This window comes from Brachyhypopomus gauderio, chromosome 18 (genome assembly GCF_052324685.1).
Source record: "Brachyhypopomus gauderio isolate BG-103 chromosome 18, BGAUD_0.2, whole genome shotgun sequence".
In the NCBI taxonomy this organism is placed as follows: domain Eukaryota; kingdom Metazoa; phylum Chordata; class Actinopteri; order Gymnotiformes; family Hypopomidae; genus Brachyhypopomus; species Brachyhypopomus gauderio.
This window is the reverse complement of record NC_135228.1, coordinates 14748465-14766272: the sequence shown is the minus strand read 5'-3', so window position 1 is coordinate 14766272 and position 17808 is coordinate 14748465. Positions and strand designations below refer to the sequence as shown.

Below are 17808 nucleotides of genomic sequence, written 5' to 3'. Positions count from 1 at the left end.
GCCATTTTCTAAAGGTTAGCAGACACCCTCCATTGGAACGTCTGAATAACCCTTTGGGGCCTTCATATCCAGACTATAATTAGCACCTCAAGCCAAGCCAGGTCACCAGAGAAGACATCTCCCATATTGTACAGAGCGAAAACGCTAAATCTGAGCCTTACCAGCCCGGATGGCGATGGCCCGGGCCTCCACCTTGTCCCCCATCTTCTGGACCACGTCAGGAGAAGGACCGATGAAGCGCACGCCGGCGTCTGCGCAGGCCTGCGCAAAATCGGCCCTCTCGGACAGGAAGCCATATCCAGGGTGGATGGCATCCACGTCGTTCTCCTGAGAGGAGAGGGCACAGATGCAAGCAGCTCTCACACTCAGCAGCTCACCCACCACTGCAAATGGACCAAGGAAGCAAAAACCATAAAGCTGGATCGGTTCTCTCTCTCTCCCTCTCTACCACTACAGCCCTGTCTCAGACCGATGACCGTGGCTGCTGTTCAAGCTGACCGCTCAGATTCCAGCAGTGAGTCCGACACCAGGGACTCATCACCCCTCACAGTCCTATGCTTAGACTTATAGCCGTGCGCCCGAGACCAGCGAAGCCAAAGTCCAGCAGCAAGAGCCGAAGTTGAAACCCACCCGTTTGGACTCGCTTTCCAGACAGGGTTCTGGATCCAAAACAACCCTAGGGTGACATCTGAAGATCCTCTTCACCCCCCCCCCTCCTCCTCTTCCCTCTCTCGGTGCGTTTACACCCTTTAATCACTCCTTCGTGCTCTCATCATGTGAACGGTATAAAGGTCATGAGAACATAAATCTGGTGTTCAGCAGCATGTTACAGCATGCTATTTTACACTCTGACCCAAAGGAATGGTGTACAGCTCATTCCAGGGAGTCCTTTACGGGACAGCACATGATGTGCATAGATCTCCACAAAAAAATGGTTTTTGACACCAGAGGTTTCACAGAAATCTCACTTTAGCAAACCTTGTGCTTCCCACGTTAAATTAATTGCAACTTTTTTTTTTTATTATTAATTGCATTTTTTTTTTTGCATGATTAACGGTTTTGATAATTTTAGGTCTTAGGTGGCATTTGCAGACTGGAACACATGGACACGTTTACATTAATTAGATATGAAAACTGTTACAGAGAGACTGGATCTTCTCTAATACAAGGCAGCAGTCCAGACCTTGGCCACTTTGATGATGTCGGGGATGTGGAGGTAGGCGGCCACGGGGGCCAGGCCTTTGCCGATGAGGTAGGCCTCATCCGCCTTCTGCCTGTGCATCTGCCCCGTGTCCTGCTCAGAGTACACGGCCACCGTCCGGATCCCGAGCTCCGTGCATGCCCGGAACACCCGGATGGCAATCTCTCCTGTTTTATACAGCAGACCATTCGGGTAAACAAATAAATACAAAATACGCCTGATCAATAAGATCAATTTATAAGCTCGACAGAGGAAAAGTCCAAAAACAAAGTGGAAACAGAAACAGAAGCGGCTGACCTCTGTTGGCCACCATGACCTTTTTAATGGGCTTGTACTCCAGCTTCTGTGGGGAAGTGTGAGCCGAGCGGGACAGAAGGAAGGCCCTACGAACCGCCAACACGCTCAGAGCCACATGCCTCCCCTTCATCTTCAGCAACATCTAGAGGGAGACGGGGAAGAACGCAGGGAGAGAGGGAGAGTCATAAGGAAAGAGCTTTTAAGATACGAGGCGATTGTTATCCATCAGGCATTAAGTGTTACGGAAGTGGTGGCTAGGCACTCTGCAGTGTTTGCCCATTTTTCTGATAAGACAAAGCAGCAATGTGCTTGAAGTAGGGAGAGATCAAGAAGGTACGACTGGAGAACAGCCTGTGAAAGCCCGGGAGCTGAACATTAACACACAGCATACAGAAAATGACTGGGGCAAAAACCTAGTGTTTCGCAACAGTCGCCAAGCTCAAACACCAAACTCTGAGGCCACCTTCCTTTTCTGAACACCTTCCACCAATCCAGTATGGCCACTCTGTACACCCAAAGGCCTTTGTCCTGTGCTGACACTTTGTCCTGTCCAGCATTTCCACACACAGCACATCTGGAGCAGGGCCAGCGGGCCTCCCCGTCCCTGTGCAGGGGACGCCACGCTCTCACACAGCCCAGATCACAAGACAGCAATGTGATACGGTTACTCGATCACACTGAAGGAGGAGGAGGGCAGCCCATGGGAAAACAATGGCACACCTGAATCAATAACACGGAAGACAAAAAAAAAGACAAAAACCAGGGGAGGAATGAAGAGTAAGAACACTCTGGGTTTAGAGGAATGTCCTGCGAAGGCCTGAGGTCTCCTGACGGAAGCTTAAGCTGATCAAGTTAAATCTAGTGCCAATCCTGCAAAGTGGCTGGCACAAATAATAGAGGCTTTAATTAAGAAGAATAACTAGTTCGATTTTTAGAAGCAGTATCATACCTCAGTAACTTCCCAATAAGTTTCACACCCAAAAGTATATGGCCCCAGTGTAGCTGTTGCTAGAGCAAAGATGACATGGCAAACATGGAGTTAGCTGTGTGGGGCTACCAACAACACCCCCCCCCCCCCCCCCCCCCCAGGAACAATAACTTGATTCTGCAAAACTGGCCACACTACCTGACTGACCTACTTCTCTGTTCACTCTCTCCCTAACTAAGGATCACATTCCCCTGCAAATCAACAATACTCCAACTGTTCGCAACTTCACAGAAAGTAAAGCTCAGGCTGAATAGAATTTACAAAGGAAAGGTCAGCAGCAAAAACTAGACAGACATCACCGAAGCCGAGCTATGAGGTTTTAGCAGTTTGACAGGCTGTACGTGTCACACTATTCTCTTTGGGTAATCAGGCTTCACAAATAATGGGGGCTGGCTGCGTAGCCCGTGTGATTTGGTGGTGAATACAGGAATGGTTCCCAGGAGCCCAGAGACACCTCCTGTGCCTTGGAGAGCCCCACGCAGCCACTCCTAATCTCACAGAAGATACGATATACGCTGCCAACTGGTGTTCCTTTCCTGAAGAACAAACATGCAAACTACAAGACCAAAAACATCATTAAAACCAAACTGAAGCAAACAGCAACAATGCCCTGCCAATGAAAATTTCCCACTATGACCAGCTGTATTATTTCTTTTTAAAAGTTTTGTCTTCTATGACTGGAAGTCATCTTGATGCTGAACCTTTTACATCCAAGTGGTGCCGTTATGGCCATAGCAGACAGCCAGAGTCGACAAAGCATCAGGTTTCTTAAGACATATGCAAAAGATCATATCATCCAGCACCTGCTGGTTTGCATATGCCACCAGTCAGAAATTCTGACTGAGGTGTTGCTTTCTCGTGAGCAAATGAAGACGGCAGCAATATTTCAGATTTCACAGCAGTCTGATTATAGCGTTTCTGATTATACTGTTGAACTGTGTTCTTGTTCCTTAATCAGAGCCTTTGTTTGACACACCTTAAGAGGTTTAAGGCACTTTCCCTGAATGAATGACCTTATCTTTATGGCTTTTGTAAACTGCATTCAGAAGAAGTTATCTTCTTTTAAAAAATATATATAATCCAAACACATTCCAAAATGTCCCTTCAACTCGCCTTAAGAAAATTGTGCAGCATGGCCTCTAACCAAATACAGTTAGAAGCACACAACTATCAATCTTTCAGAGAAAACCACAGCAGGGAAGCTACAGCAGAGCAAAAAGCAATATATACACCATTGGTCGGTTACAACAGTCGGTTACACAGACCTCGGGTAGGTCTGGGAAGCTGTCATGTTGCACCAACTGGCAGCTTAAGGCTGTGACAACAAGCAACATGCTGATTGAACACTAGTTTTCATATAGGTCTTAATAATGTAAAATCTTATTGGGAGTCCAATACAGAAGCATTTAAACATGTTTTAGCTAAATCGGCATAGAAACCATGAACTGCAAAATCAGTCAGCTACAATTGTATTCAGTATGCGAGCTGAATTCATAACCTATTCCAGAGCTCTCCTATGCTTAGTCTGTATATTGCCTGTATAAAAAACTACACGAACTGCAAGATTAAGACTTCTTTATTGTCATTATACTATGTGCACAAATAAGTTAAGGGTAATTTCGACAAACTATGTAATCATGCCTATGAGTGACACCCCGTTACAATTGGAATAAGTTTATCTACAATTCCATCAACTCGTTCACTAGAAAGAATAGAAAAGTTATTTACCATTCTGGAAAAACTGGATACCCTGCAAGTTTGAATACGCTGTTGTTATTTGGTATGCATGTAATAAACAAACCACGCGTGTGTTTACATTTATTCAGTGAGAGATATAAAGCACCTGCATTCGTATATTTCAGGTTGGGACAGTCTTCTCAGTACGCAAGTGGGCCTACACATTAGCTTTAGGCAATATTTGAGTAACAAAGCGGGAATTGAGGTTAACTGAAAGGCTTGCAGGAACTAGCTCGCTACCTCTTTTTTTACAAGTGTTACAATATGTAGCAAGGAGCCACTGCGGAAATGGTTGTGTTGTAACATGTGGAGGCTGTAGGTGGATGTACCCTGAGTCTTACCTCGTCTCGCCAAAACTACGTGTCTCCAATTCCCAGTTTCACCACCGTCAGACTGGTGAAGCCCAGACCCGTCCCAGTGCGTAACGTTCTCGGTATAGACAGCGTACGACCGCAGGCCTGAATCACCACGATATAATCATTAACTCCTGCGCTCGAGTTTTGTTTTTTGTTTTTTAATTCTGAACCTGAATGTTTACGTTTACGCGTGCACGCAAGCGGAACCAACTCCTCCGATGCCCTTATGTTTTGTGACGATGTGCGCCCAACCAAGCAGGGAAAGGATTTTAAAACATTTTTTTTTTTGGAATTGAAATGATCCGTTCAACCCTAAATTAATTGGTACTGGTTTGCATTGCACGTAGCCCCACACAACTAACTTCTTTTCTTGAATTAGTAATCCACCCGTCTGTATGCCGTTTCTCTATTGGTTGGGGGAAGCACCCAGAATGCCACGCCTTTAATATACTTGTCATTGATGTAATTGGTTATTTTAGAGAACTATATTCAAGCTATTCGTCTCACCAGCTGTCACTCAAATACGTGGCTCCGTACGTAACACCCCATTGGAGAATATTCATTGCATTCCACTAGATAGGCGGGACAAAATGGGCAGGTTAATGTTACATGTGTTACTCTCGATTAATCTGTGTTGTGATCAACCTTGAGTGGTTTCATGCGTTGTCTATAATCGGGAATTAAGTAATGAAGTAATGGATTGACATATATTGTTCTAATGATGCTTTAAATGGAACTAATTCAAATTTAGCCTTACTTTGAAACTCATCTTTCAAAAGAAATACGGGGACCTTATAACAACAATTAAAATATTGAAGTGGTTAAAGCTTTAAAAAAAATTTAAGAATAGGGAATACATAATTTGCCATTGTTGTTGTATATGGCCCACATACAACATGAAACCTCAAAATTTAGAACAAAAATTAACCATTACAAACGCAACACGCCACATGCTGTATAATGAAAAATGAAAAGCATCATGAAAAAAACGTTAGTTTTAAATGGCAACACAACCATAAGGCACAACTCAAGTTCGCCACTAGGGGGTGAGATTTTAGTTTGAAGTACCACGTATAATTTGATCTACCCAGTTGCTTCACAATCTAAATATGATACAATATGACATTTCCGTAAGATTAACTGATTAATTCTATTTAATTGTGGAATCGATGGAGGTCTGATATCTGAGCTGTATCCATGAATGTGATTTGTGTTCACCTAACACTTGACTCTTGGTTAACACCCCTCACTCAAGGACTAATGAAGGCCTATAATTGTATAGTTGTAGTGTGCCTAATAAAGTATATATTACTTTGAACAGAAATATATAGTAGTACCATTCATCTGTTTAAAAGTATATTTAATTTAAAATACACAAATAAATATTACTTCAAACAAAAAATTATAGTACTACCATTCATCGTCTATACATCCTCTCTTTTCTCTTTAGATCTGGCAAGGAGCTTTCAGCACTGTTATTTACGCTCTGGACGAGCATGTCTGTTTGCAAGCTGTTCATGCAGTTCTGTAAAGATAAGCAGATATCAGCATCATTAAACACTATCTGCGAAGTTCAGCAGTGACGTGAGAAGCTCGCAACTGGAAGAAAAAGTACAGACACACTGGAGAGACTACTGCTTCACCCTGAAGACTTTATTTATATCTAAGCACAACATTATTTTCAGTACACATACAGTATGTCTATGGCAATGGGAATGTATTCAGCTGGATCCACTTGACTTTTATTTAATTTTTTTGCAGAGCAAGAAGCCGGACTCCCCCCTCACTCTGCAGGCCTAAGAGTTCCTGGTGGCTTGCACCACTTTCAGCATAATTATGATAGCACTTTGAAGACGTGAGCCAGGCTTTCGAAAACAGAACATACTAGTTTTTAGACATCTTTCATTCTTAAATCTTCATTTTTAATTTCTTTGCATGCACACAATGAGATCTCAACATTCTTATTACCAGTAACAAACAACTTACTGATACAGAGGCTTCTAATATTGCAAAAATATTTTAGTAGCATGATAACATTTAAGGATGTAATAAATAATATTTTTAATTACACTAACAGAAATCTACAAGTTAATGAAGCAAACCACCTAATATTATTCTATTAATAAAGGAATTTTGGTGGTACAAAATCATTTGTACAAAAAGCTATTTTGTGCCCCTGGGTGTTTTCTAAAGACAACCTGAAACAAACCTCATTACCTTGTTAATTCATATAAATATTTTCTGTAGTACTCTATCAAAGTGCAGTGACCTACTTACATTTTATAGTTGTGTTTTTTATTTTTACTTCATCTCAAATGCCAAGCAAACAGGGAAAATGTGTATTAATATCAAATTTTCATTATCCAATCAAAACCCAATTGATACATTCAAGACTGTTGTCTAAATATCATGTTTCACTTTGAAACACAACACATTAAGAAAGTAATATGTGCTATGGCCTGTTTGATGCTGTATTTTGCATTAGAAAATAATTTTTAAAAACCTGACTTGCATGTATATTTACATCCAGTAAATATTTACACAAACAAATGTTTAACCCTGTACTTCCTTTTGCAGTGGCTCCAAGATCAATGATGGTTGGGTTCAAATCTGTGCCAGTTATGTGGTGTGATATGAACCCAGCCCTATGATGGATCCTCAAACCTCACCATCTTACTGCACAGAACACATTATTTAAAGCATATTTAATAACTATGTTTAAAAAAATCCCATTAAATATAAATTTGAGAAGTCAAGACTCTCTTAATCAGGCTTTATCTGCACAATGGATTGACAAACCAGAATTATTACTGCTGCCACCACAAACCACCCACAATACCTTATAGTAGCAAGATAGTTAGTTTCCAATATTCCGGCACCTAACTACTTAACTTACTTGACCAGTCTTAGCCTGCTAGATGGCTAGAGAAATTCATACTAGCTGGCTATTTAACTTGTAAGATTCATGGCTTAAAAAAACATTTCAGGACACCTGATTTGTACAGCTTGAAAGTAACTTTTGTTTCTACTCAAATCTCTAAGAGGGCCCTACTTTAGCAAGTGACAGAGGTACTCACTAAGCAAGGTGGCCACAACCTCACCAACTGGAAGACCTAGGTTTTAGAATGGGGTATTGATGCTTCCCTGTCTTTGCTACAGCATATACATTACAGCACAAGCTACTCTACCTAATGATACAGCTACAATTACAACACCCGAGTCCCAATATAGAAACAAGTCCAGAAGTTTATTTTGCAAGTTTAACAGTTCTGCAATGGAACACAATCTTCCCTACACAACATCATGAGCGGAATAAAGGAAGGATGCTTTTCCAGTGATTAAGCCTAGTGTTGGAACTACTGGAGATTCGTTCAGTTCACTTCGAGTCCAATGTTAACCTTAACCACTCTGGAAAACCAGCCCTTGGAATAAAGACCATTAAAATGACATTTAAAAAAATACATTCAAAACAGTAGAAAAAATTTATAGGATGCAACATCACAAGCATGACACATGATGCTTCCTGCAGGCACCATTCTCATAACTGCCTCCACAGTGCACTTGAACCTACAGCTTTTAGGGTAATGGCTGCTCATCTTAATTGAAACTAGTTCTGAAAACATCAGGCAGGTGCTACATTAAACATGGCACTTCCCACTTTGCCAGCAAAACTACATAAGCCATCAGACTCGGAAGAGAGAGAGCACAAGAGAGCGAGCAAAAACATGAGAATGAGTGTGTGAGTATGTGTGCGTGTAAGAAAGAGCAAGAGAGATGATATTGCCGGCAAAATTAACTGCTATTGCAATACTCTCAAAGCTATTCCAGAAACAAGACCTAGGTTGTCAAAAGGTGCTTTAGACACACAGAGCATACACAGATGTCATTTCCTGCAGGGAGAATCATGTATACAGCTTAAATTTGAGTTATTCCCCCTCCCACCCCAATCCAGAAATGGTCCACTGAAATAAGCTACATGACATGGATGGACACAGTGCAGCATCAAAATGTTAACATGAAAATTATTCTACATCTTCAGTACAAAACATCACACCGCAAGCACTCAAAAACGACTAAATTGAGCCTGTAGAAAAAACTAATGTTTGACAGCTGGGAAATTCTCTCCGACAATACCCATTAAACCTTTCTAGTCTATGACAGACTTATGGCATCTGTTTAGGACCAGACAGACAGCATCTGCTTGGAACAGACCTTTTTTGATTTGTTTGTTAAAGAGACTGCGGCTTGTGTTCAGGACTAAAATCCTGCCACTGGTGTCCATCTCTCTCCTGGTTAAGAGAGAGACAGGTATATGGTATAATTCCATACAAACATCAGTCCCATATTTCTAACTGCTCAAAAGTCTTCTACACTTCCTTAAATTCTTAGCATCTGGTCTGAGCAGTTACTACAGACCCATACACATACACACGAAACTGCAGCTATTAGACAGTACGTGGACATTTTTGGACCATTTTTGTTATTAAAAGCCCCTGATATCCATGAACAGTTGTTCACCATACAGTTCTAAGACCACTGAGCAGAGATTGCATGAGAAACATGCAGTTAAAGGAGAGCTAGCAAGTTAGAAAAAGAGGCAAGCAGAAAAGCACAAACATGCCAAACTAAATAAAGCATGCATTGCTCTTCACCATATAGTATGTTTATATAATCTTTAACATATTGATAAATGTACTACATTGTCATCACCATCATATATGTAAGTTTCTCAATGTTAATGTAAATAGTCGTTTGATTTTTCTTGAAAACCAATAAATAATGAGAAACAGAACATGAAGACGAGGAAAAGAAACCAGCCGACATGTCATAACAGGCAGAGCAGAGAACAATTCAACTGAAGAAAAGAGGAGGGTTGAACGAGAACTAACAAATGGAAAGCAGTGGGAGAATGGTTGTGAACGCTTGTTGAAGTTCGACGGTGAGCATGCTGCCCACTGTTTGGTCTACTTCAGTCCTTTGGGTTTCCAGTTTTACTTTGCAGTCATCATCTGGACAAATTCTGCAAACCAGAGACACCAGGAATTAATGTAACAGCCACTCCATTGTGTGTGGGTCAAAAGGTGGGAGCAATGAAGCACAAGCACATATGTGCACATATGCAGTAAACCAAGACTTAACAGAGCGTTCCTCATTCATCACCTATTGAAAAAATCTTCAGGATCAAGAGAATTTAATGCAGGATTAAGAACTATGTAATAAGAACAATAACAGCATACTCAGTTCCTGTGCATCAGGAATTATAAGCATGTTCGTACAAGGTGTTGCAATGAGAATAAAAAAATCTGAAGATTAGACATGTTCTAGTATTCATTACAAGGCTAATTCATTTTCAGTTTTGCCTGAAAACCAACCTTCATAATTGACCTGGCCATCACCATCTATATCTGCTTCACGAATCATCTCATCAACCTCCTCATCCGTTAGCTTTTCACCCAGATTTGTCATGACATGACGCAACTCTGCAGCACTGATGTAACCATTTCCATCCTGCACACAAAGTCTCATCACGTCACTTTCCCAGACAAATACAACTCTGAATTGACAGAACACAATTATGGGGCACGACACTGTAAATGAACACACTTCATCACCTTGTCAAAAACTCTGAAGGCTTCTCTGATTTCCTCCTCACTGTCCGTGTCCTTCATTTTTCTTGCCATCATGGTGAGAAACTCGGGGAAATCAATCGTTCCATTACCTTTAGGTAAAATAAAGGGATTGTGTACATGTCCTTGTGTTAATACTGTGATATCTGTGTGTTTATGTATTTGTATTTGAGTAAACTTTCCCTCACCATCAGCATCAACTTCATTGATCATGTCCTGAAGCTCTGCCTCAGTAGGGTTCTGCCCCAGTGACCGCATGACAGTTCCCAACTCTTTGGTGGTGATGGTGCCATCACCATCTTTGTCAAATAGCGAGAACGCTTCCTTGAATTCTTAAAAAGCAAATACAAAATACCGTTTGATTATGCACGAAGACACATCTGGATAAGGATTAAAAACAAGATTAATAATATTCCAACATAATTACCAGCGATCTGTTCCTCTGTTAGCTGATCAGCCTGTTAGAGCAGATAAAGATTAATATACGTTTTTAAAAGACATCCCAGCTTAATGCTTTCAGAAATCTGACCTGATACTAGCATATGTGGTGGGGCAAAACATGTTAGCAGTTCACTCCTTATAGTAGCTAGGAAGGAGAAACACTTCCTCCCTCGGCCTCCTGATGCTGGGTACCAGTACATGTAGCTAACCAGCTCCATCTCAATGCTGATGACGCCAACGTTTACATTAGCCACTTAGCTAATTAATTTTAGATTAGATGGCTAGATTTTAGATTTGACTTTAGGTTTGAAAATTAAGCAACTGAAGCCTGACGACATATTTCGTACTGACTTAAAACTTGAAAAATCACAATAATGGTTTTACTTGCAATAGGACGTACATTACATATTCAACAACTGTTACAGCAAGCAAAGGTCTAGCTAAACAAATGAGCTGGTAAAATGAATACTCTTTCTGTAGATATCAAGCTAGCCACCTACTTAGCTAACCAGCTAACTAGATAGAGTGGTTAACTAACCTAGCCAGCTAAATCCACTGCACCAGTGGATTCAATTGTTAGCCAGCTAGCCAGGTTAGCTTTGCTTAGACGACTCCACAACTGTTCATTTTTTCTGGCATTCTATATCGTAACAAAATACTTGTCGATGTGAAAATGGCATCTTGATCTACTTACCATTGCTATTACTTGAGGTCGAGTTAGTTATGGTGTTCTCTACGTCAAAAATTAGAGCTGTTCTGCTTTTCACTCGTCCGTTTATCAACCGCTTCTTCCCGCAGATAGTGCGCCCAAATTTTAGTATTACTACGCTCCGGTTCTTTGGTCAAAAGCGAGACGTCGCACTCCCTAACAACCGAGCCGTCTCTATGGTCTCCTTGCGCCAAATTGTTCGTGAAAACGCAGCAAACAGAAACACCAAAGATGTCGAACTACTACTATTGTTAATAATTTCAGCTCACATCAAACCGCACTAACAAAACCGCGTAGACTTAAATACACTTGTGAGATTTGCTTCCGAGTTTGAATGGCTCGTGCAGGGATTTTATATATAGAAGACTGACGGGGTGTATCAGCTGACCAAAACAAGATGAGACGATTGGTTGTCGTCCACCTGCAATGCGTCAGGGTGTTCTCGCAGGATGCGCTGAATTCTTAAAGTGACATGTCTTGAAATTACATATCGGTGTTGTACGAGAAAAGATGTGTTCCATTTGTCAAGATATAATTCGTTTCTAACGTAACCCTTGCTTCTAAAGTGAATGCTATTGTAAAATCCTTGTTTCTAATGTGCTTGTTATTATGCCTGTTGTAATAGCCTAACTGTCAAGAAACAAATGTAACACTGAAAACGACATGTTCCAGAAAATTTAAAGCAAACTGATAGTTAGAAATGTGTCATACCAGTGTCAGGTTCTAGCCTCACAAGAGCAGGTGAAGTTTTAATGTACCGTTTAGATAGACAATTATAATGGGGAGCATATTGTAATGCAATTTCTCTTCTTCTTGGCTTGTACTTAAAATATGACAGGAGACAGGAGATATAGACAATTTGTTGCTCCAAAGACCCCCCCCACAGGCCCACCAAAATAGATACTATTTTTCTTAGAGAGAGATCTTGATTTGAGCATGTTTCAGTTATACCTTATACAAGAGGAAATGACCAAAGAAATTGTACAGACAGCAATCATGAATTCCATTCCAGATTTATTTTTCATGCTATTTAAGATTTATTTGGTAAGTCACACTTTACTAATGTCACAAAGCAGTGAAACATTTAGCATTTAGCAAAGACTTTTACAACTACCGAATCTATAAATGGAAATCTTATGGAATGTGTTTCAAGTGACAGTAAAACTATTTTTTAATGAACATTCTGGCCTCTACATTAAAACATACATTACTTGGACTCTAGTTTGTGCACACATACATACACATGCTAATGTCACATGTTAATTAAAACTGTTCTGAATATTTCAGTGCACTAACTGTGAATGTTAAAAAGAGTCACAGAATGCCAAAATGTCTTGCCAAGAAAAAAAAAAAACAATGAAAACCAGAATAACAAGCTTAGACTCTCTTTAAGGAGTGTAAGGGAATTTAAGCATAACACCCAGATGTGGCCCCAACTCCAGTTGGGACAAACTAACAGATTTGCCCGAGGCAAACCTTTCTTCATCAGTGCTGACCACGACGGTAGCCTCTTTAGGAAGCTCATGGTGAGTCAGCTGCAGTGGGCCTGATTCACTTGGAGACCAGTTAAAAGCAACTAAGAAACGCTCGCTCTGGTCCCACATGCGTACGTAGGCCAGCACAGTGGAGGAGTTGTACACATTAAAATATTCCCCATGCAGGAGGGAGCGTTCCTTTGTTTTAAGATCACTCACGGTCTTGAAGAAGGACCTCAGATTAATCATCTCCTGCAAAGGAGAACAAAGGAGTAGATGGTGACAGTGTTGGGTAAGTAATAAAAAAAAGTTCTCTTTTTGTATAGAAGGCAGAGGTTGAACAATTGCTACCTTTTCAGTCTCATTTACAGCTTCTGTTGACACAGGCCACACCATCTCTGGAAATACCGTACCCTTTAGGATGAAAAGAAAAAAAAGGTGTTATTCGCCATGTACACACCTTTAAATACTGACCCAGCGTTCCAGATCAGCAGATTGAACGTATGGCCTCTTACCTCATCCCTCAGTCCAATTTCATCTCCATAGTTGAACACGGCAGTTCCAGGCAGAGTGAGAAGCAGCAGCTGGCTTAGCTTCACGTGCATTGATTCCACTAAAGAGGACAGGTGCCCCTTAACACGGTCACCAATGTTCCAGGCCAACTGGGTCTGTGTATGGGTGGAACTGAAGCTCTGTACAACATCAGCGAGGTTTGTGCCAGTCTTGGATCTCAGAACTCCAGAAAGAAGCAGGTCCACTCCGGTCCTGTTCAGTAGATCGCTCACTGCCTCAGGTGTTGTCTCCTCTGTAACTCCGATTAAGACCCTTCAACCAAAAGAATCAAGGTCAGTTTCTAGGATCATATCACTAAATAAAACAGCTTCAGCACTTTCTAACACTGACTTCTGAGCTTAATGTGTCTTACATGCCACCAGATTAAATCAACCTATTGCCAAAATATAATTCTTATCAGCACTCATTCTACAAAACAGCTCCTTAGATTGTGAGGATAAATAAGTTTCACACATTAATAGATCAGTAATTAAGGACTGAAAATATTCATGGGGATGCATGGTATTACAACATGGGTTTAGAGCTTACTTTTTCTTTTCATCCTCATTGTAACTTCTGATTGTGTCTTTAATGTCATTCCAACTTGATGGCAATTTGTCAGCAATATGTTCAACACCATACAGCAGGATTCCATCCACACCTTGTGTTAGCCAGTACGCAGTGGCATTCTGGAATGAATAAGCAATTACCATGAACAATTGACCAGGGAACACCAAAACCAAACACTCACAGGAACATGTGAAGAACACGTGAACTGAAGATACCTTCAGTTTCTCTGCCACAGTGCCGACATCACCAAAGAATGGCCGTGATCCTTTATAGTTAGGGGTCAGATCCAAAACCACAGAGACACCTGAAAAAAGGCAAATGTTCTTTATATTTAGAAAATAACAGTCATGTTATGAAGTAAAACAGGAGTACCCAATCCAGTCCTGGTGATCTGCCCTCAGGAGTTTAGTCCCAATCCTAATTCCAGACACGTGATCCAGTTCCTGATCCTGATCACATCCTTCAACAGCATCTTAATACTAGAGCCACGTGTACTGGATTAGGATTAGAACCAAGATCTGCAGGGCAGTAAATATCCGGGACTGGACTTGGGCACCTCTGTAGTGAAGAATTTTCTCAAGGTAAAACTCACTCTTCTTGTGTGCCGCATCAAGAATTTGCTTGAACTCCTCCAGTTTGCCAACATCTGATGAGATCATCTCCATATCCAGCTGTTCAGGCTTATCAGCAGTGGACTTGTGTATGGGACCTACCACCAAGCCCTTCATCTTCAGATCCGAAACAGCGTTAATCTTTCCCTCCAAACCTAAAACATATCAGCCGTGTCAGTGAAATTCATTTTCAAAAGCATCCACAATAAGCTGCTTATGAATAATTGCACACAGTTTGAACCATCCAGCATGAATATTCATTAACCTAACTCAACATTTCCCCAGACCCAGATTTAGTCTAAGCCTAGAGTCGAGAATCTTTAATGATAGAGGTTGAAAGGAAAGCTGTTGGGGAGTTTCAACAGTATGAATACCAGTGCAGTGTGAAGAGAACGATAGCCATGTCAGAAACTAATACCACACACCCATCTACTAATCTACACACACTTTCAAGAGGTCTTATTTCCATTTCACCTCATGTGTGTCCCTACCTTTAAGGCCCTGAGTCTCTGTGAATGAGTTGATGGCTCCAATCTGATACATGGGTCCATTATTCCACCAGTTCATCTCAGGAAGCGTTTTGCAGCGAGGTGCCTGGACAATGATGACAATGGCGCCAGCAAGCATCCCAACCCAGCCAAGCCAGAACAGAATGAGCAGCACCCACCTGGTTCTAACCCATCTAGAAAGAGAATCACACAAATTACTCCATTAAGACTGAAAAAACAACGGTTGAGAGAAAACGAACAAAGTAATGACTCGCCATACCCTGGAGTGCCAGCGACTTTTAAGAGCTCCTCTTTGGAGAGACCGGTGAATTTGGTTTCATTCTCATCAGGGATCTTCACCTTGACAATTCCGTTTTTCTCCGTAACCGGCGAGCTGGCGTCTCCATTGCCGGTCTCTCCGACCGTCATCGGCTGCTTCTCTGGATCTACCTCGTTCAGCTCGACATCTTTCATGTCAACTTCAGCGTCTTTCGCCATTTTGTAGCTTCTCCTTTCCTACGGAGAGCGCCACAATGTATTAGTAACCACGCTCCTCATGCGGAAGCTGCTGGAGCCAAGGCGGCGTTAACGAAGCTGGATGTTGCATCAGCGACACGGTCATGTGGCGTGTGCTGAATCACACAGTGATGCCGAGCGAAGCGGTGGGGAAGTGGGACATGCAATATCAAATAACTTAATTCAGTATTCATCTTAAATGTAAACGGACTGGGTGGTCGTGAGCATGTAGTTCGCCCATTAGCGAAATGTAGCCCCGTTAAAGTAAAACTCACCCGATATCGTTGAATTATTTTACAAACGCCGCGAAAAGAAATTAAAACCACACATAATGTCCCGGATTATGTCATTTCACGCATGTAGTACAGAAAAAAATAAAGTATTTTCTATCTTCTTGGACATATTAACAAGTAATGCACTGTTTAACATTTTAAACCAACAATATGCCCAACAAACAATGCGGACAAACAACATTTAAACAGGTTTATGAAAATACAGCTAGCTATGCTACCACAAGCATGGGGGGAAACAGGCTAAGCTACTCTGAAACGATAAGCCATTTTTTCCAGTATTACAAAAATATTAAGATTGTTACCTTTTATATTAAATGGTGTGCTGAAGACTAGGAGGCGAGTTTCGCTCCTCAAGACGTTCCCTGTTCCTCTCGTATGTGTGCGCCTCCTTCTTCTGACACGAGTGATGCTCCAGCTTTATACAGCACCATGGCACAACCCACCGGCTTTTAAGGTGGATCAGATCTACTATCCATCTTCTGAAATAGCAGCTTTTGGTTGAGGTTAAGCGTTTAAAAGTTATTATAAAATATTTAATCGAGTTCTGTTTCGCAATGTATAAATGGTGCTTCTCGGTGAACTCGTTTATTCGCTAAGGCCGATTGTATTTAAAGAATTAAAGTATTAATGTTAAAAATAATAAAATATACTAAACTTTAATTAAAAATTGTATGGTAAACGGTGTATAATGATTGTGTCATTACGCACTGTAAATAGTTCGAAATGAAAATAATAGCAATACAAATTTTCCGACAACAATGCCTATTACTACGGCTAAAAATGATTATAGTAGTAACATTAATAGCATAAGTAGTATATTTTCAACCTTTAAACTGGAGGCGAGGGGGTAAATTATTAGATAATGCAATCAGTTTTGTGACTTAAGAAACAAACAAAAAGTACACCTTAAAAGACTCTTATTAGACTACTCCCCCAAGTCATGTTTCCAGTTTGTGCTGCAATGCCCCCTCCTTCCCAACTCCCCAAACAAGTTCAGGATGTGAGATATTGTGTTTCTTTCCAGGAGATACTGTGATAAACAACTATAGATACGTGAGGTGTGATCAGTTATGTTGTTCAAAGTAGGCTACCCTGTCTATTGACTACACTATCAATTAAATTTTGATTTCTTTTTACTTATTCTAATGTCCTGGAACATAAGCATTATTTGTGGTTGAGATAAAATAATATTGATAAACAGTAGTTCATCAAACTGGGAGTGATTTGATTTAAGATTCACTTTTCATTCACTATGTAAGTATTGAATGGATTTGCGATACTGAGCTGCAGGGCAGACAAACACAGGAGTGACCTTTCACCCAGTTATGTTGTTTTACGTTACATCAACAATGAATGTCAATGCAACGCATAAACTGTCGAAATATCAAGCACTGAATGAAAGATAACAATGTTCTGGGACGGCAAATAGACCTACCATTACGCCTTTAATCAGAAGTACTTTTGTCTCACTGCGATCTTATCGCAAACTGACAATGTGAAATAAACTATTTTACATTTCAATGTAAAACGATCATTGTTTTTCAGCAAGGCTATGTCAACTTTTCAAGCAAAAACTATTTGACAGCAATGGGTGTTTAAATGAAAATGATCTGATCATTCTCCAAGCACAACATGCTTTTCAGTTTGGAATAAACGTAATGAAAAGGGTCTGAACTAACGTGGAATAACAGATCACCTTGTTTGTGAGAGTTGCCAGAATCGTGCTCCCATACTAGGAAAACGTAACTTGATTCGGCATGGAAGTCGGCTGCTTTGACACGTGTTTGTCTGTAGCGTACAAGTTGTATATTTAGAAAGTTTAAGGGGCCATGTCATTATTTTATACCATATTTTTCGGGTCTGATGGGAAATGCACTTTCGTGCATCCTTTGTTTAAAATGGGTCAAGCGCGTTCATGTTGTCTGCTCCTCCCTCAGGGTGGGAGCA

General features: G+C 40.9%; 3 protein-coding genes across 3 annotated transcripts in view; all 3 read right to left on the bottom strand.

Moving 5' to 3' along the window:
• The window catches only part of pcxa (pyruvate carboxylase a), a 71547-nt gene extending 66567 nt beyond the window's left edge, over nt 1-4980 (bottom strand). The window contains exons 1-4 of the mRNA XM_076979446.1: nt 4565-4980; nt 1499-1640; nt 1184-1368; nt 162-327 (exon numbers count right to left, since the gene is read on the bottom strand). Coding sequence (XP_076835561.1) covers nt 162-327; nt 1184-1368; nt 1499-1640 — 493 coding nt within the window. The 5' untranslated portion in view covers nt 4565-4980. The remainder of the gene's footprint in view (nt 1-161; nt 328-1183; nt 1369-1498; nt 1641-4564) is intronic.
• Nucleotides 4981-7807: 2827 nt separating this feature from the next.
• calm3b (calmodulin 3b (phosphorylase kinase, delta)) lies at nt 7808-11694 on the bottom strand. The gene is made up of 6 exons (XM_076979480.1): nt 11342-11694; nt 10634-10664; nt 10395-10538; nt 10192-10298; nt 9952-10087; nt 7808-9599 (listed from the first exon to the last, which is right to left on the bottom strand). The coding sequence occupies exons 1-6, from the start codon at nt 11342-11344 to the stop codon at nt 9571-9573; spliced, it is 450 nt and encodes a 149-aa protein (XP_076835595.1). The 5' UTR covers nt 11345-11694; the 3' UTR covers nt 7808-9570.
• A 659-nt stretch (nt 11695-12353) lies between these two features.
• On the bottom strand, nt 12354-16316 carry slc3a2b (solute carrier family 3 member 2b). The gene is made up of 9 exons (XM_076980060.1): nt 16164-16316; nt 15333-15568; nt 15056-15246; nt 14546-14719; nt 14169-14257; nt 13933-14072; nt 13347-13656; nt 13183-13245; nt 12354-13083 (listed from the first exon to the last, which is right to left on the bottom strand). The coding sequence occupies exons 2-9, from the start codon at nt 15548-15550 to the stop codon at nt 12745-12747; spliced, it is 1524 nt and encodes a 507-aa protein (XP_076836175.1). The 5' UTR covers nt 15551-15568; nt 16164-16316; the 3' UTR covers nt 12354-12744.
• Between the last annotated feature and the right edge of the window lie 1492 nt (nt 16317-17808).